At 41.9% G+C, this 27124-nt stretch overlaps 1 protein-coding gene and 1 long non-coding RNA gene across 3 annotated transcripts; one reads left to right on the top strand and one right to left on the bottom strand.

Annotated features, from left to right (window-relative positions):
* The first annotated feature begins 35 nt into the window (after positions 1-35).
* On the top strand, positions 36-26764 carry LOC139536540 (coiled-coil domain-containing protein 120-like). 2 transcript variants are annotated; one of them, XM_071337136.1, is made up of 11 exons: positions 36-1322; positions 18512-18675; positions 18767-18869; positions 19337-19455; positions 20294-20398; positions 20503-20623; positions 21178-21237; positions 21669-21825; positions 21937-22038; positions 22394-23422; positions 23525-26764. In XM_071337136.1, exons 3-11 carry the CDS (start codon positions 18821-18823, stop codon positions 23619-23621), a joined length of 1839 nt encoding a protein of 612 aa, XP_071193237.1. In that variant the 5' UTR covers positions 36-1322; positions 18512-18675; positions 18767-18820; the 3' UTR covers positions 23622-26764. The 2 variants fall into 2 exon arrangements, with proteins under 2 accessions (XP_071193237.1, XP_071193238.1); XM_071337137.1 differs by lacking the exon at positions 18512-18675.
* On the bottom strand, positions 14278-17389 carry LOC139536546 (uncharacterized). Its single transcript, XR_011667322.1, has 3 exons — positions 17197-17389; positions 14821-14874; positions 14278-14645 (listed from the first exon to the last, which is right to left on the bottom strand). It is a non-coding gene; the product is annotated as an uncharacterized lncRNA (long non-coding RNA).
* Positions 26765-27124: the final 360 nt, after the last annotated feature.

Raw genomic sequence — 27124 nt, 5'->3', positions numbered from 1 at the left:
TGTTTATTTTTCTTCTGTTTAGTGCTCGATGTGGACGGTCAGTGCGTCCACATTTCCTCATGTAGATAAACCACTGATTATCTTGGGAAAGTAAGAAACCTTCAAACAAGTTATTGACCATTAGCACATGAGTATTGTTGGATTAGATTATTGATTTGCAAATCAATATGTGAAACCAATGCCCCAACTGAAGACCTACATGGATGGGATTCACAGGAGGCTGCAGAGGGGAGGACAGTGCATAATAATGGCCGGAATGGAGCGAATGGAATGGCATCAAAAACCTGTATTTGGTACCGTTTCCCTGAATCCTCTCCAGCCATTAGCACGAGCCCATCCTCAAATTAAGGTACCACCAACCTCCTGTGATGGGATTATCACATTGTCAACCATATAACACAATGTTGTTTTGAGAGAAGGGCTTCCAGAACCTCTTCTAGAGGGTGACAGACAGTGTGATAATTCTCATAAGCATTATCTTCCTATTGCCACTGTCAATCATCATCTGAAGAGAACCACAGCCAAATGGCTTGCTTGATTTGAATTAAGCATGTTGTGCTGTATCTTTCACAGTGCTCATGGAAACGTTGCTACGTAACTACAGTCAGATCTCTCTCTGTTGAAGATGTACTCTTCAGATATACATCTGAAAAATACAGATGTGCTAAAATTTAAGCACTATTTCGTTTTCTGTACAGCTATTTTTGAAAACATTTTATTTCTATAAGTAATATTTGTATTTAAAAAATCATAATTAAACCCCGAAATTATTCTATCATGATTTTTTAAAATCCCTTTAAAAAGCCCCTTGTTTGAAGCATGTGAATTCTATTCCTATGGGGCTGATCAGTGCATTTTTTCCCTTCTACTTCAGACAGTTATTCCATATGGTTTCTTTGTAACTGTTGGTATCGTGGAGAAATATGCATCTGTAAAGTGGGGAAATGCTGGTGATATAATAAAGCCCCCCCCCCCCCCCAAAAAAAGTGATGAAAATATAAGTATTTTGGCCATTAGTTTTGTGGCTGTGATCCATTATACGAATTTATATATTATTTAGGGCAAATACATTTTTTTTATCAGGATAGGATTCATTGTAAAATGTCAGTTAGGCTACAACAGGAGGCAGTGAAGGACCGTATGAAAATAAAAACTTGGTATTCTAGCTACAAGCCTATTTGGTTCTTTATCAAGGTTTGAGCACGTTACTAATTTACATACAAGGTGTGGTGGCCATGGTTTGTGAATTTAGCAAACAGTATAGGCTATAATGTAGGACGACACGGAGCGCGCCACGGATTGGAAATGTAGGCAAAACGCAGGTATTTATTTAATTCTGAAACATGACCGATAGTGAAATTATACTAATAGGTCTGTGTGATATGAAACCTGCTATTCAAAACGTTCTATATCTTGTCCGTTGCACTAGGTAGGACAACCTTTTCCGTGAAGACAGATTTCACGTTTGAGATGCGGAAGGCGTCGACGCAAGGGAGAATGGGGGTTGTAGACGCGCGAGAAAGGGGCAGCTGATGCATTTCAATTGGAATATGGAGCCACATTGGATAAGCAGAAGAAGAATATCGTGAAATTGTAGCGAATGGTCCATTGATTGCTACACTGTGACATTTTAGTCAAAGAACATAACCTCGAGCGCTTTGATCGGGCCGTCTCCCGTGGCATTACCAGATTGAACAGCACCATGGAGACCTCCGCACACACCGGTCATACTCCCAGTGATGGGGATTCTATAGGCTCTAATATGTCCTCTTCGTTGTAACAGTGTAGTCAAGTGTACATCATGGAAAATATTAGCCTATAGCCAATAATATACTCAAGCCATGAGTTCATGGAACGTCTTAATTAATTTGAGATTCAAATCTTCGTCATCACGGGGTTCCCTTTCAGGCAAGTAAAACCTTCTGCAATATCATTTTGTAGAATTACTTTAGAACAAAAACGTGCATTCAAAGTCTTTCCTGACGCAATGCAATTAAGAAATGCAATATGAGATGCCTTCATCAACCCACAGCTGTTTTTGATTAGGCTGTACCAGTCTAATGTGTCCATCTGCAGCATCTATGCAGATGTAGGGTAGGCTACTGCTATTTTAGCCTTTTAAGCTGGGCTTAATTGAATGGGGAGGTGGCCACATGTAGCATGCTCTTTTTTAAATATCATTTTTATAATTATATATCTTCTATTCAACAACCTCACCGTTGCTACTGTAATATTTTTGTAGCCTTCCCACTGTGTTCTTGTCACATGAAAAACCAAAACACCTATTTTGGGTTGTGATTTCTTCTGGTTGTACCTTACATTTTGACATTTCATCATGACACATTGATGAATTCCCATATCATGTTGGACACATTCTAAATTTCAAAAAGATATCAAGATTTTATTCGGGAAATACTACGTTTGTAGAATTTACTGAGGCACATGTATGATGGGGGGGCTTTAATGTCCTCGAGCTGTTGCTGCATATGATGATGATATGGAACATACATACACTGGGCCCATCAATAGTTTATACAGTTACTACCTAGAGCCTTTACTTGTTGTTCTCAAAAGCTATTTTCATGTAATCTGTCCCTGTTATTGTCTGACTATCCAACATAATTAAATATTTCTTTATTTTCTCAACCTTTAAGATGGTTAATTATGTTATATATATTTATAATTTCAGCTTTAACAGTGGAGTTCTTAGAGACAAGGTCTGTAGGTTGTGCATGTTCCCACACTCATTGACCGGCACTGATATTAACACTATTATAAAAACATTCATGAACAAGGATATCCAGAGTTGCCAGGATCTGAGGTACTTGTCCAAATCTGTTCACCCGGACAGCGCCTCGGGGTAATTCACTGCTGCTGCCGCTTTGGTCTGTCTGGGAACACTGCAGTGTTCTCAGAAAAGGATTTTCTATATTGTTGCAAATGCAGTGATGCTTGGCACTGATCACTTTAGAAGTTATCCTTTTCACATGGTCTTTGAGTTCATTGAGCATGACCATTAGAGGATGTCACAGTACATCCATGAAGTTAAAGAATGGTCTGGAAATCAGTGGGCGGCAGACGGTAAACCTTTTTGAATGCTTGTCTAGGAGTATCGTTTGTGCACACTGTTTTCTTGTAGCCAAAGTTAACTAAAGCTGCAGGTTGGTTTGTCCTTCTTGGTTTGGCCTTCCTCATGTCATTGTTTCATATAAATCAAGTATAATTATTATTCTACTTTTCTATAAAGCATGCTCTGACCTTGTGTACAGTCAATTCCACTTCACAATGTGTGGAAATTGAGTTTTCAGACTCAGGTGAACACAAACATTATAATTGGCTGTTGCGCCAAGGAGACACCATGTCCATGCCATTTATTGGATGTTGAACTGGAACGGACTGACAGGATTTGAGCAGCTGGCTTGATGTTCCATGAATGTAGTTATCAGCTACCAGACATACACTGAGTGTACAAAACACGAAGGACACCTTCCTAATAGGGATGCACGATATATTGGTGAAGATATCGGAGTCGGCCGATATTAGCTTAAAATGCCAACACCGATGTCAAAGCTGATGTGCATACCTATATAACGTAGGTACATGACGTAATGACGCCACGTAAAATGTAGTGCTATACATGCATTCCTAACCTAGCCAACAATGTCTGCTGTGTGGATCGAGCAGTCAACAAGTTGAGCAGTCATTTGAATGAGTAAGAACATTTCAGCGAGACAACTCAAAGGCGAAATCCATTAAAGCCTTGACAATCAACCGTTCTCTGTCGTGGGTGATGTTGGCTCGCCGACTGGTCGAGCACCGGTACACACTAAGTTACCAAGTGTGCTATTTATCAGATGTTGCCCTACCGGCGTTACACAGTAATAGCGTCACTGCTATTAGCTTCATGATTGACATTTGGACCAGCGATATCAGCCCCATGAGCATGCTGAGTCTGACAGCATAGTGGGTCATCGAGGATTTCGTACTGAGGAAAGTCATATTTCATGCCCATGAATGTGCTGGTTGTCATACCGCTGCTGCCATTTCAATGCATTTGAGAACATGTTTGAAACTTGGAAACATGAACACACCAGCTAGGTCCATTCGAACAACTGACTCAAGAAATAAGCTCATTAACTGCGCCTGCAGCAGACGTGATACCCTCGGTCATGGCATTGAAACGCCTGCTCAACAAAACTGGCGACAGGCTGTGAACAAGCGTTTCGGTGGCATTCTCTCTTCACTGTGTCGCCACCATGCTCGTTGCTATGTACAAGGACCGCTACTTCGATGCAGACAAGAAACAGGGTTTACGTGAAATGTTACATACACAGCTGGACAAGATGGAAATGGACACAGTGCGTACCGAGGAAAAGAGGCCACGGACAGACAGAGCTGAAACTTCACTGCTTGACATGTATGATGAAATCCTGGTTGAGAATGAAACGACTGAACAAATGAACAGGGAAACAGCACAGGAAGTAAGTGAAATAAATAGGTTTTGTTTATGTTTTACTGGTAATGGGGACATACGTAAATGCCAACAAAATAACTTTTTGGTCAGAGTGGTGTGTGTGTGTAACCTTTATTAAATGAGGCAAGTCAGTTAAGAACAAATTCTTATTTACAATGACGGCCTACCCCGGCCAAACCCGGGCGACGCTGGGCCAATTGTGCGCCGCAATATGGGACTCCCAATCACGGGCCGGGATTCGAACCAGGGACTGTAGTGACGCCTCTTGCACTGAGATGCAGTGCCTTAGACCGCTGCATCCATGTATGTGTGTTAACTATTTAACTGTACTAGAATCCTTAAAAGGCCGCAACATTTTTAAATATCGGTTATCGGTATCGGGTATTTTTTTTTGCCAAGGAAAATATTGGATATCGGTATTGGCCAAAAATGTCATATTGGTGCACCACTTTTGCCATCAGAACAGCCTCAATTCTTCAGGGCATGGACTCTACAAGGTGTCGAAAGCGTTTCACAGGGATGCTGGCCAATGTTGACTCCAATGCTTCCCGCAGTTGTGTCAAGTTGCCTGGATGTCCTTTGGGTGGTGGACCATTTTTGATACAAACGGGAAACTGTTGAGCGTGAATAATCCAGAAACATTGCAGTTCTTGACACAAACTGGTGCACCTGGCACCTACTACCATACCCCGTTCAATGGCACTTAAATCGTTTGTCTTGCCCATTCACCATCTGAATTGCACACATACAGTGCCTTCGGAAAGTATTCAGACCCCTTGACTTTTTCCACATTTTGTTAGTTATAGCCTTATTCTAAAATTGATTCAATCGTTTTTTCCCCTCATCAATCTACACACAATACCCCATAATGAAAAAGCAAAAACAGGTTTTTAGAAATTGTTGCTCATTTATAAAATGTTACATTTACATAAGTATTCAGACCCTTTACTCATTACTTTGCTGAAGCACTTTATGCAGCAATTGCAGCATCAAGTATTCTTGGGTATGACGCTGCAAGCTTTGCGCACCTGTATTTGGGGAGTTTCTCTCATTCTTCTGTGCAGATCCTCTCAAGCTCGGTCAGGTTGGATGGGGAGTGTTGCTGCACAGCTATTTTCAGGCCTCTCCAGAGATGTTCGATTGGGTTCAAGTCTGGGTTTTGGCTGGGCCACTCAAGGATATTCAGAGACTTGTCCCGAAGCCACTCCTCTGTGTTGTCTTGGCTGTGTGCTTAGGGTCATGGTCCTGTTGTAAGGTGAATCTTCACCCCAGTCTGAGGTCCTGAGCGCTCTGGAGCAGGTTTTCATCAAGGATCTCTCTGTACTTTGCTCCGTTCATCTTTCTCTCAAACCTGACTAGTCTCCCAGTCCCTGCCGCTGAAAAAAATCCTCACAGCATGATGCTGCTACCATCATGCTACACTGTAGGGATGGTGCCAGTTTTTCTCCAGACGTGACGCTTGGCATTCTGGCCAAAGAGTTCAATCTTGGTTTCATCAGACCAGAGAATCTTTTTTCACATGGTCTGAGAGTCTATAGGTGCCTTTTGGCAAACACCAAGCGGGCTGTTGTGTGCCTTTTACTGAGGATTGGCTTCTGTCTGGCCACTCTACCATAAAGGCCTGATTGGTGGAGTGCTGCAGAGATGGTTGTCCTTCTTGAAGGTTCTCCCATCTCCACAGAGGAACTCTAGAGCTCTGTCAAAGTGACCATCGGGTTCTTTGTCACCTCCCTGACCAAGGCCCTTCTCCCCCGATTGCTCAGTTTGGCCGTGCGGCCAGCTGTAGGAAGAGTTTTGGTGGTTCTTAACTTCTTCCATTTAAGAATGATGGAGGCCACTGTGTTCTTGGTGACCTTCAATGCTGCAGACATTTTTTGGTACCCTTCCCCAGATCTGTGCTTCGACACAACCCTGTCTCGGAGCTCTACGTACAATTCCTTTCAGCTAATGGCTTTGTTTTTGCTCTGAAATGCACTGTCAACTGTGGAACCTTATATAGACAGGTGTGTGCCTTTCCAAATCATGTCCAATCAATTGAATTTACCCCAGCTGGACTCCAATCAAGTTGCAGAAACATCTCAAGGATGATCAATGGAAACAGGATGCACCTGAGCTCAATTTTGAGTCTCATAGCAAAGGGTCTGAATACTTATGTAAATAAGGTATTTCGGTTTTATTTTTTATAAATGTGCAAACATTTCTAAACATGTTTTTGCTTTGTCATGATGGGCTAGTGTGTGTGTGGATTGAGGAAACATGTATTTAATCCAGTTTAGAATAAGGCTGTAATGTAACAATGTGGAAAGGTCTAGGAGTCCAAATACTTTCTGAATGCACTGTGCCTTAAGAAAAAGGGCCGTGGATCAGAACCTGTCAGTATCTGGTGTGACCACCATTTTTGTCATGTAACCCGACACATCTCCTTTGCATAGAGTTGATCAGGCTGCTGATTGTGTTCTGTGGAATGTTTTCCCACTCTTCAATGGCTGTGCGAAGTTGCTGGTAATTGGTGTCAACTTGAACACGCTGTCGTACACGTCGATCCAGAGCATTTGTCATTATGGGGTATTGTGTGTAGATGGCTGAGTACATGTTTATATTATTTTAGAATACTTTCCAAAGGCACTGTACACAATCCATGTCTCAATTGTCTAAAAGCTTAACAATCCTTATTTTAGCCTGTCTCCTCCCTTTTATCTACACCGATTGAAGTGGATTTAACAAGTGACATCAATAAGGGATCATAGCTTTCACCTGGATTCAAATGGTCAGTCTATGTCATGGAAAGAGCAGGTGTCCTTAATGTTTTGTACACTCTGTGTAAAGTAGCCTACACAATAATATTCTTGGGTCCCACCCACACACCGACCCAGACTCAGCTGGATAGGTAAAAGTGACGAAAGTGTTACCTTGTGTCATTCACATTGTGATGTGTCAATGAGTCTCTGTGTCATCCAACAGCGAGGATTTGAACCAATATAAAGGGCTTGGGGATTAGGACAAAACATTTTCACTGCAAGGATTTGGAATAGATACAGAGATCCCTTCATGTGGGAAAACAGTATAGTAATAATCTCAATGGACATAGGGCCACATTCCATTTTTTATTACATTCTGTTCTACCTTGAACCTACCAGAAATCTAGTAGTAGGAGGAATCACCAGATTGCTTTCACCTATACTGTTGTTTCAGATCTGCCTAGGGTAGCGAGCCATCAAGGGCAGAGTGAAGGGAGCAGGATTTCAAAATGGGAATACTGCGCTGGCCATAGGATTGGCCACCACGTGCTAAGCTGCTCTGGGTCTTGCTGATAAGCATGTTATAATCAGTAGTTCAGAGAGTGAGACGATATCATATTGGAAGGTCACCTGACCCTCCATAATCTCTCCACAGGGTCCAGCTGGTGGCTGGCTGTTCAGGTGCAGCTTGTTGAATGAGACAGAATGACTGTAATAAATCCTGAAGACTGTATTTACAATATCTTTTTTACATCGAAGCCTCACTCACCCCCCAACGAAATGGCTTCCCTCCCTCTGCCTACAGTCGTGGCCAAAAGTTTTGAGAATGTCACAAATATTAATTTCCACAAAGTTTGCTGCTTCAGTGTCTTTAGATATTTTTGTCAGATGTTACTATGGAATACTGAAGTATAATTACAAGCATGACACTTATGACAAAGGCTTTTATTGACAATTACATGAAGTTGATGCAAAGAGTCAATATTTGCAGTGTTGACCCTTCTTTTTCAAGACCTCTGCAATCTGCCCTGGCATGCTGTCAATTAACTTCTGGGTCACATCCTGACTGATGGCAGCCCATTCTTGCATAATTCTTGCCTTACAAAATACTTTTAAACTGGAAGAACTTGTCCCGATTGGTATTTTTTAATCACTGATGAATGATCTTGAGACTGATTCCCTGACCTGTCAATGTTTTTAATTTGCTGTTTTTGATTTTGTTATACTCTTGTGAATTCTGTTTTTTTTACTAGATTACTTGTAGTTTTTCATGTTGTTTGTCTGTCATTTTTGTAATGACTTGGTGCTGCCTATCTTGGCCAGGACACTCTTGAAAAAAAGATTGTCACGACTTCCGTCGAAGTCGGTCCCTCTCCTAGTTCGGGCGGCATTCGGCGGTCGACGTCACCGGCCTTCTAGCCATCGCCTATCCACTTTTCATTTTCCATTTGTTTTGTTCCTTGTCTTACACACCTGGTTTCAATCTCCCAATTACTTGTTCATTATTTAACCCTCTGTTCCCCCATGGTTGTTTGTGAGTGATTGTTTGTTTGTAACACGGTCCGTTATTGTGGGCTCGATTTTATTGTGTTGTATTTGTGAATATTTGAGTAAATTACGTTTATTACTCATATCTGCTGTCCTGCGCCTGACTCCTCTACACCAGCTACACACAGACACTATTACAGAATCACTCACCAACAACCATGGGGGAACAGAGGGTTAAATAATGAACAAGTAATTGGGGGATTGAAGCCAGGTGTGTAAGACAAGGACAAAACAAATGGAAAATGAAAAGTGGATCGGCGATGGCTAGAAGGCCGATGACGTCGACCACCAAATTAATGCCCATGATTTTGGAATGAGATGTTCGACAAGCAGGTGTCCACATACTTTTGGTCATGTAGTGTATCTCTTGCAAACGCAACAGGAATCAGGGACGTTTAGAGGGGTACGCAAATGAAAATGACAATAAAATGAACTAAACGGAAAACATATTCTCGGCCAAAATGCATATGGTAAGATATGCATTTCAAACTCTGCATTTTCAATTGAAGTTCCTTCCCAGGTGTGGACATTTCCTGTTATATTGTTAACTTTCTATCCCCCACCCCTTGTGTTATGCTAATGGTTTAGTCTCCATAACTGTCCTCCAGGAATACTGCATACTTACTATACTATTATTATCGGAAGTCAAGTCAGGAAAGTTACACAAATGAACATAGAGAAAATGTGGCAGAGCTACAGAAGAGAGCAGGTAAATTCAATATATATTTTTGATACAGCTTACTTATAAGAGAGATCTCTTCAAAAAAAAAAAGGGATGCTGGTCCGTTTAAAAAAATACAATTGGTTAGTTATTATTAAATTCTGATGCTGAGTATATATATTTATGGTATATCTGTTGAGGTGAGTTTGTGTGTCATTTGACAATTCATGACAGGAGCAGGCAGCAGCTGTGTAAACAATGGTTGTAGCCACCACCAGGATTGAGTGTGTCACCGATGGTATATCTGCACTGGAGCCGAGGACACATTTCAGCTGCTCTTCTTTGAGTCTCTGCTAGTAGCATCAAAATCATAATGGTATCAAAGCATTGGGTTCCTATAAATCAGAAACAATTTCCATTTGGCAAAGATATAGTAGCCCACATCACAGTATTCAAAGTAGTATGCACGAAAATATGCAAATGAATACGTATTTGGACAATCCATGCTACAGAAGAAAGCCATTTTGGTATCTTTAAATGGGCTGGAATGACGCATTGTTTACTGAGCTGTGTTGGATTTTTGCCTGCCCTGCAGTGGTGGGGCTATACGGCCTGTGAATATTATCATATAATAGGCTAAGCTTGTAAAGATATGTGGTGTTGTGACGGTGGACATAGTAGAACAGAAAGAGAGGCCTGCCCTGCAGCATTGACTATGCGCCCCCCCTGGACTTGAATATTAAACTCCTGGCTGATTTGCATTTTGCATGCGTGTGATGCGAGCTGCACAGGGGCTGCCTGCCTGCGCTCACAGCTCATGTTTTAATCAGCGTGTTTCTCTCCACAGCTCATCTGTATCTCGATAACCATTGTCTCACTCCTAGCATATTCTGGCTGGGTCTCCCAAGTGTCCATCTCGTTCTTATACTGTCAATAGTCACTCTCTCTTGTTTCTCTGATCATCCCACTCATCTCACTGTCTCTTACCTCATTTGGTCTGACTGATGATTTTCCTCTAAACCTTCTTTCTTTCCCGTAGGATTCACTCAGGAATGTGAGTTTAGTGCTGAGTTATTGTACCTGTGTCTCTGAACACATCTGACCTCCAGATGTGCCAGTAGTTACCTCTGACTCACACCATGGGATCAGCAGTCCTTTCAGGTGTGCTTTATTTGGTTCTAGGTTCAAAAGGCAGTAAATCCAGAACAGTAAGATAGGAGTGCTGTTGTATTTTACCAGCTCACCCGCTCCTCATCCCTCTCATGCCATGTTTCCCTTGATTATTTATGAACGTACCTTCATTATTTATGAACTTTCTAAACTGATTGTGGAAAGTAAAGATCTAGCTGCTCACACTGCCTTTCTGTGCTGTGTATTATTTGGTTTGTGTGGAAGAAAACATTCCTAGATGACGTGCCTGCCTTATGGCTCCAGGCATCAACTCACCACTTCCATCCAAGAGGACACCCAACGGTTCCTGTTGGGAGTGGACACCCAACTGTTCCTGTCTGTCTCGCCATTTTTCCTATCAATCTCTGTCTTGCCCCTTTTCCCCATGTTTTTAGACTGTTGAATGGTACATTATTAATAATTTTGGTCGAAGTTTGGTACACCACCTCCCTCTGGTCAATAACATGAGTTAAATGAAGAATAATCAATTGACTAGGACTGGAGTGGATTCATGTGATGGGTTGGGTCAGGCCACCAGTGTCAATGGACAGTGAATCATTACTGTGTCAGTTGTTTGTTTAAGAGGCTCCTCTGTGTCTATCAATGTGAAGTCACACAAGGGGAATTTCACACTAGTACGTGCAAACAGGACCGTCTCAACTCCAGGACTGAACCCCATGTTAAATGTGTGAGGTATTTGAAGCATGCATCTCCCATATAGTATGACTGAGGTGGTAGATACATGTTCTTTTTTTACGATGATAATATGGTGCCGTTCTCTGTACACATCTTAAAAATGTTCCAACCTTAGTCTTAGCCCTTGAGGCATTCTGTGTTGTTGATGGTGTTTTGCTCAGGAAAGAAGGATTTGGTTATTTAGTAGACTGCAAGGAGCTGCCTGTTCTTTATGACTAAGATTCTGGAGTGAGAGATGCTCTGGCACTGAATAGTATCACTATTGTTTGTTCTCTATGCAGCGTAAGGGAATAAGGCCTGATTTGGAACAAGCTTGCATGGAATTTTGAATAATACCACAAAGAAAAATGACAGGCTACCCCTGACTTCTTTAGACTGAGATGAGCAACCTCCTGCTTTGGCCATTGCTGGCAGGCTTTAAAGTCCAGGCAGTAGATTACGGACCTTATCTGATGTTTATTTAGTTGGTGCTGTATATGAACTAATATACATCAGTGGCGGTCGGTGCCATTTAGAGGATTACATTTTTTTTTATTACAACATATTGGATAACTGTCATTCATATTCCATTCACCCAGCTCAATGTAACATCGATAGGTTTAGGCTACCAGATGATGCTAGAATGTTCCTTGTACACATCATGAGGTTGTGACAACCTAGCCTATGAATAAAAGTTGACAACGTACAGTTGTCAACTCAAAAGCTGAGTTTAAATGTTTCACAATTCCTGACATTTAATCCTAGTAAAAATTGCCTGATTTAGGTCAGTTAGGATCACCACTTTATTTTAAGAATGTGAAATGTCAGAATAACAGTAGAGAGAATGATTTATTTGAGCTTTTATTTCTTTCATCACATTTCCAGTGGGTCAGAAGTTTATATACACTCAATTAGTATTTGGTAGCATTGCCTTTAAATTGAAAAAAGTACGATCTTTTATCCCCATGTGCATTTGCAAACCGTAGCCTGGCTTTTTATGGTAGTTTTGGAGCAGTGGCTTCTTCCTTGCTGAGCGGCCTTTCAGGTTATGTCGATATAGGACTCATTTTACTGTGGATATAGATACTTTTGTACCTGTTTCCTTCAGCATCTTCACAAGGTCCTTTGCTGTTGTTCTGGGATTGATTTGCACTTTTCGCACCAAAGTACGTTCATCTCTAAGAGACAGAACGCGTCTCCTTCCTGAGCGGTATGACTGCTGCATGGTCCCATGGTGTTTATACTTGCGTACTATTGTTTGTACAGATGAACGTGGTACCTTCAGGCATTTGTAAATTGCTCCCAAGGATGAACCAGACTTGTGGAGGTCTACAATTTTTTTTCTGAGGTCTTGGCTGATTTATTTGGATTTTCCCATGATGTCAAGCAAAGAGGCACTGAGTTTGAAGATAGGCCAGGAAATACATCCACAGGTACACCTCCAATTGACTCAAATGATGTCAATTAGCCTATCAGAAGCTTCTAAAGCCATGATATCATTTTCTGGAATTTTACAAGATGTTTAAAGGCACAGTCAACTTAGTGTATGTAAACTTCTGACCCACTGGAATTGTGATACAGTGAATTATAAGTGAAATAAGCTGTATGTAAACAATTGTTGGAAAAATTACTTGCGTCATGCACAAAGTAGATGTCTTGACCGACTTGCCAAATCTATAGTTTGCTAACAAGAAATGTGTGAAGTGGTTGAAAAATTACTTTTAATGACTCCAACCTAAGTGTATGTAAATTTCCGACTTCAACTGTAGGTGCACAGGTCGAGAGAATTTTGATTAACCAAGGTGACAGACAGTGACACATTCACACTCTTGCCTGCATCTAGTTGATCTAGGGTGTAATCACTAGTCCAACAGTTGTAAACGAGAGTTTCTATTGGAGAAATTCAAGTATTTTTATCCCCGTTTGCTTCCGTTTAAGAAACGGTTTTCAACAGAATCGGCGCAATGAACACACCCTTGATCACACGCAAACACAGTTCACTTTCATAGTAGACACATACAAGTAGCTCGTTGTATATATCGTTCCTTCTCGCATCGATTTACTCGCTGTCCTCCTCTCACCTTTTCTCTTCGCTTGTGGACTTCAGTGCACAACACATCAGCTGTCTGTGACCAGGTGAAACAACTTTTCCAAGCCAAACCTTCATATCATGACCAATAACCGCTACACAGCCTACATCATTGTCACGTCATAGTCAACATAGCTACTAGAACTAACGCGTTAGTAAACCCGTTACAATCATGCAGTACTGTGTACAGTCAGCAGCAAGCAGTTAAACAGTTACACCGGCGAGCCCCAGTGGCAATAAATTAATAAAACCAAAAGCTTACATTGACTTGGAAGAGTTCCAGTGTTCGACAGCCATAGTCAGCTACAGCGAACTAACATGTCATCCCTCTCTGTTTGAGCCAGGTGTTTGTGTAGGCTAAACTAGCTAGCTAAGTAAGTGAAAGTTAAAAAAATATATACTACGAAATATAGCAAGCTCTCTCTCGCTTCTCCTTAATTTGTTCAAAACTGTTCAACTATTGTCTTTCTCTTTGAGTCAACTACTCACCACATGTTATGCACTGCAGTGCTAGCTAGCTGTAGCTTATGCTTTCAGTACTAGATTAATTATCTGATCCTTTGATTAGGTGGACAACATGTCAGTTAATTCTGCAAGAGCTCTGATAGGTTGGAGGATGTCCTCTGGAAGTTGTCATAATTACTGTGTAAGTCTATGGAAGGGGGTGAGAACCATGAGTCTCCTAGGTTTTGTATTGAAGTCAATGTACCCAGAGGAGGACGGAAACTAGCTGTCCTCCGGCTACAACGTGGTGCTACCCTACAGAGTGCGGCTGAGGCTACTGTAGATCTGCATTGCAAAACATTGTGTTTTAATCAATTATTTGGTGACGTGAAAATATTCAGTAGAGTCTATCTAAAAAGGAGAACTTTAATGTTTTACTATTTTTATTTTTCACTGAGGAGGATGGTCTCCACTCATATATATACAGAACAAAAAGATACATGCAAAAATTTCAATGATTTTCCTGAGTTACAGTTCATACAAGGAAATCAATCAATTGAAATAAATAAATTAGACCCAAATCTATGGATTTCACATGATTGGGCAGGGGCACAGCCATGGGTGGGCTTGGGAAGAAATAGGCCCACCCACTTGGGGAGACAGTTTTTCCACACAAAAGGGCTTTATTACAGACAGAAATACTCCTCAGTTTCATCAGCTGTTCGGGTGGCTGGTCTCAGATTATCCCGCAGGGGAAGAAGCCGGATGTGGAGATCTTGGGCTGGCATGGTTACACGTGGTCTGCGGTTGTGAGGCCGGTTGGACGTACTGACAAATTCTCTAAAACTGCGTTGGAAGCAGATTACAGTAGAAAAATGAACATTAAATTCTATGGCATCAGCTCTAGTGGACATTCCTGCAATCCACATGCCAATTGCATGCTCCCTCAAAACTTGAGACATCTGTGGCATTGTGTTGTGTGACAAAATTGCACATTTTAGAGTGGCATTTTATTTTTTACCTTTATTTAACCAGGTAGGCCAGTTGAGAACAAGTTCTCGTTTACAACTGCGACCTGGCCAAGATAAAGCAAAGCAGTGTGAGACAAACAGCACAGAGTTACATATGGGATAAACAAACGTACAGTCAATAACACAATAGAAAAGTCTATATACAGTGTGTGCAAAGGTAGTAAGATTAGGGAGGTAAGGCAATAAATAGGCCATAGTGGCGAAATAATTACAATTTAACAATCAACACTGGAGTGGTAGATGTGCAGAAGATGAATGTGCAAGTAGAGATACTGGGGTGCAAAGGAGCAAAAAATAAATAACAATATGGGAATGAGGTAGTTGGGTGGGCTATGTACAGGTGCAATGATCGGTAAGTTGCTCTGACAGCTGAAGCTTAAAGTTAGTGAGGGAGATATAAGACTCCAGCTTCAGTGATTTTTGCAATTTGTTCCTGTCATTGGCAACAGAGAACTGGAAGGAAAGGCGGCCAAAGGAGGAGTTGGCTTTGGGGATGACCAGTGAAATATACCTGTTGGAGCGCGTGCTACGGGTGGGTGCTGCTATGGTGACCAGTGAGCTGAGATAAGGCGGGGCTTTACCAAGCAAAGACTTATAGATGACCTGGAACCAGTGGGTTTGGCGACGAATATGAAATGAGGGCCAGCCAACGAGAGCATACAGGTCTCAGTGGTGGGTAGTATATGTGACTTTGGTGACAAAATGGATGGCACTATGATAGACTACATCCAATTTGCTGAGTAGAGTGTTGGAGGCTATTTTGTAAATGACATCGCCGAAGTCAAGGATCGGCAGGATAGTCAGTTTTACGAGGGTATGTTTGGCAGCATGAGTGAAGGATGCTTTGTTGCGAAATAGGAAGCCGATTCTAGATTTAATTTTGGATTGGAGATGCTTAGTGTGAGTCTGGAAGGAGAGTTTACAGTCTAATCAGACACCTAGGTATTTGTAGTTGTCCACATATTCTAAGTCAGAACCGTCCAGAGTAGTGATGCTAGACGGGCGGGCGGGTGCGGGCAGCGATCGGTTGAAGAGCATGCATTTAGTTTTAAGAGCAGTTGGAGCCCATGGAAGGAGTGTTGTATGGCATTGAAGCTCATCTGGAGGTTTGTTAACACAGTGTCCAAAGAAGAGCCAGATGTATACAGAATTATTGTCCCCAGCACAAGGTGCACCTGTGTAATGATCATGCTCTTTATTTAACTTCTTGATATGCCACACTTGTCAGGTGGATGGATTATCTTGGCTAGGAAGAAATGCTCACTAACTGGGATGTAACCAAATTTGTGGACAGAATGAGAGAATTTAACTTTTTGTGTTTTTGATCTGGGATCTACATGTTGCGTTTATATTTTGTTCAGTATACATGCGTTCTAACTTGAAAATTATTTGTTAGTTTACAAATTGTACAATTTATGCTCCCTGCATATAAAAACCATGTAGACTGCCGGAAAACCCCGAACGCAAGATTGTAATTTCTATGACTCAAACGGTGGAGGAACATGTTGCCTGTACATGGTAAACTGGGGCGCACCAAGTGGAACTTCATTTTTTTGTATGTAAAATGGCTCTGAGGATTTTCAACAATATTCACAACATATTGATACAATTACAATCTTTATAGAATAAAAATATAATTTCAATAATTAAATGTGTAAAAACATATTTGAGTGAACATCAGAAAGCCAGCTGCAGATGAAACAGAACGTGAATTCTCCTCTGTCTCTCTAAGGGTTTAGCTTGCAGCCATCACTGTTCAACTGGCTAGGTTTAAGGATATTTACTAGCCCATACCAGTGATAAACTTAGCTATGTTATCGACATATGGTAGTACACAAACAAAATCTAGCTCACTTATTTTGTCAGCTAGAAAGAAAGACAAAAAGTCATCCAGAAATGGAGTAAGAGGATAGCAAGCTAAAAGTAATCTGCTGCCTCTTCAACAAGAAACAACTGTGACTACATTGATCCTAAGATCCAAAAATAAACTTTCCCATGGACCAAAATCTATCCCACAAAAGAAAACATGGCTCCGGGGCTTATCTGAAGTGACACCTGATCCGCGGTCCGAGCCATGGCCAAAGCATAGCATTTCAGTTTAGCCCGCACTCAGCAGGCCGTATAGAAAACTCCCCCAGAGCCACAGAGTGACGAATTACCGCAACACAGCAGCCCCCCAAAAGACCTTAAACGACTCTTTCCCATAGTAAAAGCCTATCTATGACAGCAACAGCAGTTAGATGGCAGACATTTACATGTGCGTAGTTTTATCAGTGTTTAGATAAAAGATTTCAGCTAAATGCGGTAGCTCTATGGCTAGCTAACGTTAGCATAGAGGTAGGATGCTAGCTTGCTCTTTCAATTACCTGGTTCACTTCCATGCCAGTGATCATACTTGCGGTCTCTGCTGGTGTTGCTAGCTGTCTGAGATGCTTAAGAAGCAACATTAATGGTAGGTGCAGCATCCACTTTGAGAAGCACATTTTTGCTGAAGCCCTCCTTCCATTGTTGATTGCCATGGAAGTTCTCGGATGAAATGTGCCCGCAGATTGACGAGTAGACGCCCAATTCGCCCGCCTAACATTCACAAATTTATCCCACTTTTTAGAAGTTTTTCATTCACCGAGTGATGCTGACTGCAGAGCGTTGTGGGATTGTTTCTGAAGTTTGATTTAGAGAACCTCAAACCCACCTTCTGGAACAACATTACAATATTATAACAATTCATTTAAGAGTTTGTCATTTGAGAACGTTTTATTGGGGTGCTCTAAATTACTATTATATGTGTTTCTGGCATTGGAAAATAGGTGCTAGACTGCCTTTAAAGGTTCTGTTGAGATGTCAGCTAAATATCTTGAAGCAATGTTTCCAAAATGATGAATCAGGACCCACTTGTGGGATGTGTTCCTGGGTTTCTGACTAGAAATGTTGTTTTTGAGTTATTGGGTGAGTCACAAGAAAATCCTGAAGGTTCAGCTCACAACACAAACAAGTTTGGGAGCCACTGTTTTAGAGAACGTGTGGAGAATGCTGTCACTTGAAATAAACTGTTGGGTGTAAGTTGTCTTCACTGAATGTGTGCAACTGTGCATAAACAGAGCAGGTTGTGTCTTACTTTCAGTGCAAAGTTATTGCTGTTACTTTTGGTTCATTATTTTATATTGTGTTGGTTACCTTTGGAAATTGAGACATGAAACACAGTTTAGGTTTCTCTCCATCTGTTCTTCTCCATACGTTATTAATTCTGTTTCACTCTCACTCCTCTTCAAAGACATGATTGTCAGAGCTAAGAGATACATTTTATGCAGGCAGGCCTACGATCGCAGCACAGCAGTGCTAAAACAGTTGTTTACCATGCCCTCGTGTACAATTGCTTTAATATTATTTATTATGTTGGCACAGTCTACACTATCATGTTAAATACTTAAGTTATTTAATTTTTGAATCACTCTATTAAGCACACTTTTGAATGAACCTGTTAACATGAAGCCATCCTATGCCACCAAGCATACATTTTATATAATGCAAATACGATGGGCATAGACAGGCTAGGCCTGATAGTCTATCATTGAAACAACACACACGGTTCTTATTCTATATTAACTGTAGGCCTATTTGTTTTTAGTCACATTTAGTCACATTTAGTCACAAAAATTGAAACTCTCTGCCTCTCTGTTACAGGATTTAGCATTAGACACCTGAAAAGAGTCACAGAGGCTCCCCCCACTGGCGGTGGCTGGGATCACTTTACTGTTTTTTACTAGTGGAAGACACACATTCTTACTGGTTTAACAAAAATAGATGCCTAACCAAACTACTGGAGAACACATGCTTGAGGTTGCTAGGTAAGATGAATGTATTTAAACCAACCTGTGCTCTAGGCCTACATTATTTGTCCCATTTCTATTAGGTAATCACAGTGCTCTCTCTCAACAGGTGAGGTTTTGATTGGCTGAGGTTTGAGAAGCAAGACCTCACAAATCAGACCACATGGAGGTCAAAGGGCGCCTAATCACATCCATGGGTGTGGGGGCTCCAGGTGAGTTTTACACCTCCACAAAGAGATTTGGGGGTACTTACTAATCTCTTGTGGACAGACGCATGTAACATAAGATGGTATCGTAGCATCTGTCAACAGCCTGTGGGATGTAACGACTAACAACAAACTTTGTTCCGGTGCACAGATTTTTCCGTCACTGATCATTCGGACAAATCCCAATTTCGCAGGTGTTCACATCTTTCGGGGAGGGGACAATTTGGTCCACAGACTTGCCGGAACTTGCAGAGACAGGGGGGTGGAACTACCGCCCTGCTTCCGCTCCTCGTTCTAGTATCTTTTCTAACACATCTGCCCCCAGAATTTAATTGATAATCTGATGCAATTACACAATATTTTAAGTACTCAGTAATACTGTAATTACCTAGTAACACCATTGTTGCTACAAAGTAATTGTATAAATGGTTGTTGTCTTAGCTGCATGTGTTGATGTGTGTGTTGGTGTGCAGATCAGGACAGCAAGCTGCAAGCTGAACGCATCTCCGCACTGCAGGAGAGAAAGCAACTCCTGGAGGACCTCCTCAGCAGCCGAGTGGGAGAGCTGAGACAAGTGTGTCTGCTGGAGGCGGTCAGTTCCTCTCTCCTACCTTTTAACCATTGTAGGTCTCAAGGCAAGTTAGAGGGAATGGCTCCAATCACCCAAGCCATGATATAGAGACGTGTGCTTTATCAGATTATTGAAAAGCATAAACCAACTTTGGGTTTGTTTTCTGTATCTGACTCAGTACGGAGTAGCTCTAAAGCCCTGTAAACCTCAACCACCTGAAATTGTAAATCAGGCTCACTGAGTTTGGCTACAGATGAAAGAACAACATTTGGCAACTTTTGTTACATAGCGAAGTTTAAAGCTTTCCCCTTCCAGAGCTGCATGAGTCAAGAATATGTAGCGACAGCATATCAATGTTAGCCTGATTTCTCCAGAGGCAGAGCCAGACATACCAGGCAGCAGCTCCAGCTTTTCACTCACAGCTGTTTCACACATCCCCCTGCTTTTGGTTTGAAATTGAACACAGATGTGTCTCAGCTTCTCTCTAGAATAAGATTATTAATGCATGGAAACGCTCTCTATATACTCTCTATATACAGTACTTTTGATTTGGTGGTCGGATGTACCACCATTCAAATGATACTATTCTTGACCAACATAGTTTAATCTTCATTGGACTATTATCACATTAGTTCTAGCACATGTATTCCAGCGCAACAATCAACTATTTTAAGATACAAAGACCGGAGACTGTAACAGTATATGTATCAGTGTTTATTACATTTGTTTCTATTGCTCAATTATATAACTATATTATATAACAGACAGTATGACATTTGACTTGGCATTGGCTACATGAAAACAGTGTTCGCTTTTTAATCTAACTAGGCTAATTCTGTGGCATGTATTTTGTCTGCAGGAGCTGACCGGGAAGGTCCCACATGCTTTCCCCCTGGAGACAGGAGAGAGAGCTCCCGTTGTACAGCGCAGGGCTGGCCTGCCACATAACAACACCAAGGGAGAGGTCAGAGGACTTTCTCAAATACTATGACACTGATCACAGAGGTCCTGTATGTCTGTTAATACTGGTTATCAACACATAACTGACTAAGTTATTGCTTTGTGCAGGATGAGACAGGTCAGCGAAGGCAGATGAAAACCATCTTCAGTGGTGCTCTATACAGGCACTCAGAGTCAGACAGGAATGTCCCAAACAGCAAGAGGACCGTTCACCGGGGATGCCACACAGGTAAGGCAGTGCTGTGTACAGCAGAGTTCAAAGACGTGTTAACAGCTATACATACATATCTTGATCAATGTTTCCATGATATCTATCTAGGCCAAACAACTGGGTACTGGGTAGCCCTTTCCTGCAGTCAAATTACCTAGTGGCTTCATTGGTGGAATGTTAATAAAATAAATACAAATTACTGCCGGAAATCCGGTGTTTCTATGTCAAACGGTTTTGTTATATTTCAATCTTCTGTGATGTACTGTATATAAAGTGTAATATTGGGATGCAAACTCAAAATGTAATACATTTCAACTCTATATCCGACATGGTACAGGTGTCTTCTTGTTTTAAAGCCTATACCCATGTGTGTCAGGTGTATTTGTTTAAGACTACCAAGAAACTCTCTATGTGACCCTGATTTAGCCCACTGCAGTGAAAGGTTAACCTCATAGAAGTTCACTTTGATATGAGCCAGTTTCCTTTCCTGTCCCCTCCAATGATGTGATGGTATGTGTATTTGGTCTCTACTCCCTGTGATATAAAAGAGGTTGTGTTTGTTTTTCTTGCAGAGGACACGGTGATGTCAGAGAGCACTAGCTCCATGTCAGATTCAACATCCCATGACAATGGTGAGTCAGCCAGAGCTGCAAAAACAATCATAACAACCGAATCTGTTAATGCTAGTGGGTAAAAATCATTGAGCAGTTATCTTTGTCTGTTTCGCCCAAACACTGAAGTCTTGCAAAATATTATCCAAACGTCTAGACAGAGTTTGTTTTCATTGCATTATTCGGTGAGGCTACAGAAAAAGAGAGATTGGATGATTGGTACTGTGCATATTCACAGTTTATAATCAGTTACTAGATGACAGATCACATTTCAGTACCTATCGTAAATATGAGAAGAGTGAAGAATTACATTTGTCTTCCTTAAATTCAGAATTATACGGCTGCTGTCTGATTATGGTCATGAAAGAGAATGTTCTGTTTACTGTATTTGCGTGTCGATTGTGAGTTAGAGTGACTCAAGTTGACCAAACCCCATCTTCTCCCTCCCTTAGAGGAGTCCTCTCCCAGTGTGGCAGCAGACCACCGCTCCATGTCCCAGCCCCGTCTGTCCCTGGGCAGCCCAGACCACCAGGTCTGTAGGAAACTGTCCCCAGTGGAGATATACTATGAAATGAGGACGCGCCGTAACTCTGTGACCAGCTCCATCAGGTATTGTCAGTGTGTGTGTGTGTGTGTGTGTGTGTGTGTGTGTGTGTACACTCGTGTAACGCACTCCTTCTTCTTGTGTCTAATGCAATGAACTCATGTTCTTTTTCCTAGCCCAAGTCATTCTCTACCAAGGAGTACATCTAATGTTGAAGGCAGAAGTGTTCCTGCTACCCCCCTCATCGCCCGGACTGCCCCAATCAGTGTTCATGTCAGGTAATATTCCTCCTCTGGTCCAGTGCTTCTGCTTAATGCAGCACATCCACTGCTACCCACCCACTATGATGACAGAGAGGCTGACAGAGTAACAGATGAGTGTAGCAGGTAATTAGACTACAGAACATGCCAGCCATGGTAAACATTGCATCAACATTTGCATCAACATTTTATCATCAAAGCTCACAAGATGATTTATTTTGTGAGAAGTCAGATGCTTAGTGCCATAGATACTTATATCATGCTCCCTTTGATATCACACATTCAATCAATGGAATATGAAATGTAAAGATACTGTGTTTACATTAGGACTAACCTATTACAATAAGCTCGTTGCTCTCTTTCTCTCCTTCAGATCGGATGGCTCTGGTGGGATTGCACTAAAGCAGTGGTCTGGCAGCCTGGATGTACCTCATATGGTGCCCTTAACCCAGGAAGGCTCCTCCTCGGAGCGCAGAGGCTGCCCGTACAGCTCCCGTGCCCGGCGGAGCAATAGTTCTGAGGCCTTGCTTGACCGCTCCAGTCTCCCAGAGGACCCAGGCCCCAGGAACGGGATGCCCCCCAAAGGAGGGCCTTACAAAAGCTCTGAGACCCTCACTGATGGCAAGCTGAGGCACATCCACCTGAGCAGTCCTGAGAGGCACTTGGACGGCTCTGTGGAGCAGGGCAACATGCGGCTGTCCATGGGTGGGAGAGGAGAAGCAGGGGGAGGGGGTTACAATGAGCTCCTAATGGATTACATCTGGGGGAAGCAACAGAGGATTCAAGTGCAACACCAGCTGTACCAATCAACAGGTAGAATCTGGCAGGACATTTCCTCTCCTCGATCGTCCACTGCTGCAGTGCCTCCTCAAGCCAACGGCTTCTCCCTATCCCAGGTGCATCTACCCAGTGCTGCCCCACCCTACAGCCCCATGGTGATCCGTGGCTCCCAGGCTGAGCCTCACAGAGTCAAAGTCACGCGGACCAAGTCCTGTGGACCCTTCATCCCCCTGCAGCATGACACCATCCTGCTCTCTGCCTATGAGTCTCCCCACCCTGCCCCAAGCTCCACTACCTCCTCCATTCCCAACCTGCACCCCTACCAGACTGAGCTGTCCGGCCCCTCATTCAATCACAGGCCTCCCCAGTTCTCTCGCCCAACACCTGAGGACTCGACGAGGAGTCTACATAAAGCCCTGGCGCTGGAGGGTCTCAGAGATTGGTACCTGAGGAATGCCCTCGGCTACCCTACTACCACGTCAAAGGGGCATGATGCAGGGGTCTCCCGCCTCTCACACCCTCACCCTTTGGTGCACCAGGCTCAGTCTATACAAGGTGATCCACTCCATAGGTCCCAGATGTCTCAGTCAGCCAGCTTCCATGGCCACCCACTGCATGGAAGGTGAGTATTTCTGTACTTTGTAATGATTGTTGGTAACATTCACACAGGTGCAGATTACGGTACTTTTGAGTGCTGTGATGATTTGTGCCCTCTCTATGGCAGGTCAATGGAGTTCTCACTCTATCAAGAGCCCGTTCATCCTCAGATGCAAGACATGACTCCGAAGGAGCCCAGCGCTGACCCTGGCACGTTGGTCTAATGGAGCTGAATCCGTTTTTAACACATACTTGCACACACTCACACGCACACGCACACATACACGCACACACACACACACACACACACACACACACACACACACACACAGACACGCACACACAGATCCAAACAATGTAAAAGGAGCTGATATAAGGTGACCTCACAAGCTAAAAAAAACACATTACAACCCAGCAGAAAAAGACTGTAAAGCCGTTCTGAATGCCCTGTTATTCTGTAGCTACCGTATACTGTATTGTATTCTATCGTTGGTCAGACCCAAGCCACATGTAACAAACATCCTCCTTGTTTAACCTAACAAATCTCCCAAGATATAATTTTTTACAGAATATAGTATATGTATTCTAAATTACTATTTTGTATCTTATGAGATATAAAGAATAGATATAGAAGAGTTCATTTATTGCTCATTAGTCTTGTGATTTACAAAAATATGTAATGAACTCAATTGATCTAAAAAGTATTTAGACACCAGTGAATGTGTAAATGTACATGTTTGTAAAGATGAATATATTACATCTGTCTTATCTTTTAATCTGTCCATCAAACATGCATTGGCTTGCTATTTCTCATTTTTGTTAAATGAATGGGGACTTAAATTGCAATATCGTAGACTGAGGAACAGGAGCTGTGGCTCTGTGTTTAAAACAGAACCCTACCTTTAGTAAAAACATGAGTTATTTCTAATAATCTGCAATGCTAACACAAATCCTTTCAAAGCTAAGTCTTCAATCAACAAATGAAAGTAATGCCTGTTGTTGCCAAATTGAGTTGTTTCATGCAATCAAATTTTTCTGCATTTGAGTCCAGCTGCTGAAATGTCATAATAGTAACGTTCAGATAAACACCTGAGGGCTTTTAGTGGTCTAGGACAGTCGTTTAATGAACTTTCTAGTCATTTCCATTCATTCAGTTGTGTAACATGTTTTCCTTCAGAGCACTTTATGAATGTCAAAAGCCTTAACCCCTCAAAAGCAAGTAGAACAGTGGGATGGGACATTTCCCCCAAGAGAGAACACTTGAAAACCAGAAAATGGTTGACAGGGTATCAAGTTTGAGCAAATAAGAAAATGTTTGTGGCCCAATTGGACATTCAAGATCAACAATAAACCACATATTTGGATCTGTATGTATCATGATAATAAGAAAGATTTGACAATAAATTCCTTTTAAAGGGGTCTAACAAGAACAGGGCTAGGGATGGCACTGCTGAATGATGGCATGAGCAGGCCTTATGTCAGAACTGTGCTAGTAGGAGATTCCATTTCCAATGTATCATGTTGTCATACGCTACTCCTAGTGTTGGCACAATGTTATCATAATGATAAAAAATATTTTAAGTCATTAATGCCACCACAATTCAAGAACGACCCTTTTATAAGCTTCCCATGATACGCTACGTGACCAAAACTATGTGGACACCTGCTAGTCGAACGTCTCATTCCAAAATCATGGGCATTAATATATTAATAGATGTTGGAACATTGCTACTGGGACTTTCTCCCGTTCAGCCACAAGTGCATTAGTGAGGTCGGGCACTGAGGTTGGGCAATTAGAATTGGCTCGCAGTCGGCGTTCCAATTCATCCAAAAGGTGATCGATGGGGTTGACGTCAGGCCTCTGTGCATACCAGTGAAGTTCTTCCACACCAATCTCGACAAACCACTTCTGTATGGACCTCGCTTTGTGCACTAGGGCATTGGCATGTTGAAACAGGAAAGGGCCTTCCCCAAACTGTTGCCACAAAATTGGATGCACAGAATCGTCTAGAATGTCATTGTATGCTGTAGCGTTAACTGGAACTAAGGGGCCTAGCCCAAATCGTGAAAAACAGCCCCAGACCATTATTCCTCCTCCACCAATTTTACAGTTGGCACTATGCATTGGGGCAGGTAGCGTTCTCCTGGCATCCTCTAAAACCCAGATTTGTCTGTCGGACTGCCAGATGGTGAAGCGTGATTCATCACTCCAGAGAACGCGTTTCCACTGCTCCAGAGTCCAATGGTGGCGAGCTTTACATCGCCCTAGCCGAAGCTTGGCATTGCGCGTGGTGATCTTAGGCTTGTATGCGGCTGCTCAGCCATGGAAACCCATTTAATGAAGCTCCAGACTAACACTTATTGTGCTGACTTTGCTTCCAGAGGCAGTTTGGAACTCGGTAGTGAGTGTTGCAACCAAGAACAGACAATGTTTATGCGCTATGTGCTTTAGCACTCAGCGGTCCCGTTCTGTGAGCTTGTGTGGCCTACCACATCGCTGCTGAGCCGTTGTTGCTCCTAGACGTTTCCACTTCACAATAACAGCACTTGCAGTTGACCGGGGCAGCTCTAGCGGGGCAGAAATTTGATTAACTGACTTGTTGGAAAGGTGGGATCCTATGACGGTGCCTCGTTACTGAGCTCTTCATTAAGGCCATTCTACTGCCAATGTTTGTCAATGGAGATTGCATGACTGTGCGCTCGATTTTATACACCTGTCAGTAATAGTTGTGGCTGAAATAGCAGAATCTGTTAATTTGAAGGGGTGTCCACATACTTTTGTAATTATAATGTATGTGCTTGTCTGTTCTTGTGTATCATAGGTTCATGATTATACCATTATAAAAGTGCATAATTAACAAAAATTAATGGTAGGAAAGGAATACCTCTGGAATAATATTGAAAGTGTACGTGTATTTCTTTATTGATCATTACGGTGCAAACTGTCATCTGAAAACAAAAAAGTATGTACGTAGCTAATAATGATCTTTCATTTTAACTGAGGATAATAGACTCATGAATGCCATGGTTTTTCATCTATTGGCATGTTTTACAGCTGAAAATATTCCTTTTCTCTCAAGTACCTTTAGTGGAATGTTATATGGTTTTAAGTGTTGCTGTTTTTCCATTCAATAGTTAGTGTGTGAAATTCTTCCAGCTAGTCTAAACCTGAAACTGATGACCAAACTGCTGTGCATTGGGGGTCGTAAATGTATTTTATCAGGTGATGTAACTTATGTCTGTAAAACACAAATTAATATACACTTAGCTCTAAGCAAATTTATCCAGAATATATATTGTATATTTATGAACTTATAATATTTTGTATCTTTTTGTGAAATACACTTCTGTCATAAAGCCCATACAATTCTCAGCACCAGCAAGATAAGTGTGGTGTTAATTGACATTTACAAATGTATTCGTTTTCGATTTTTGGAGTAATGCCACAAATGAGTTCTATTGATTGACTGGAATGAGTTGAGACATATTTTTTTCATCCCATTACGCTATGACCATATTTCAAAGGGGTGAGACATACTGTACATTTTCTGTGTGAGGAGGATGGGGTACATTCATTGATCTTTTTTTAATAAAGTGTAATCATGATTAATTAAACATGTTGAAATGGAATCATTCAAAAAGAAAACTACAGTATATTGATTTTCATGTATGTACAATGTAATGACTGTGAGTGATTTGCCTCAGTTAAATACAACATGTATCATCA

Source organism: Salvelinus alpinus, chromosome 12 (assembly GCF_045679555.1).
Source record: "Salvelinus alpinus chromosome 12, SLU_Salpinus.1, whole genome shotgun sequence".
Classification (NCBI taxonomy): domain Eukaryota; kingdom Metazoa; phylum Chordata; class Actinopteri; order Salmoniformes; family Salmonidae; genus Salvelinus; species Salvelinus alpinus.
This window is presented reverse-complemented; position numbering and strand designations above follow the sequence as displayed.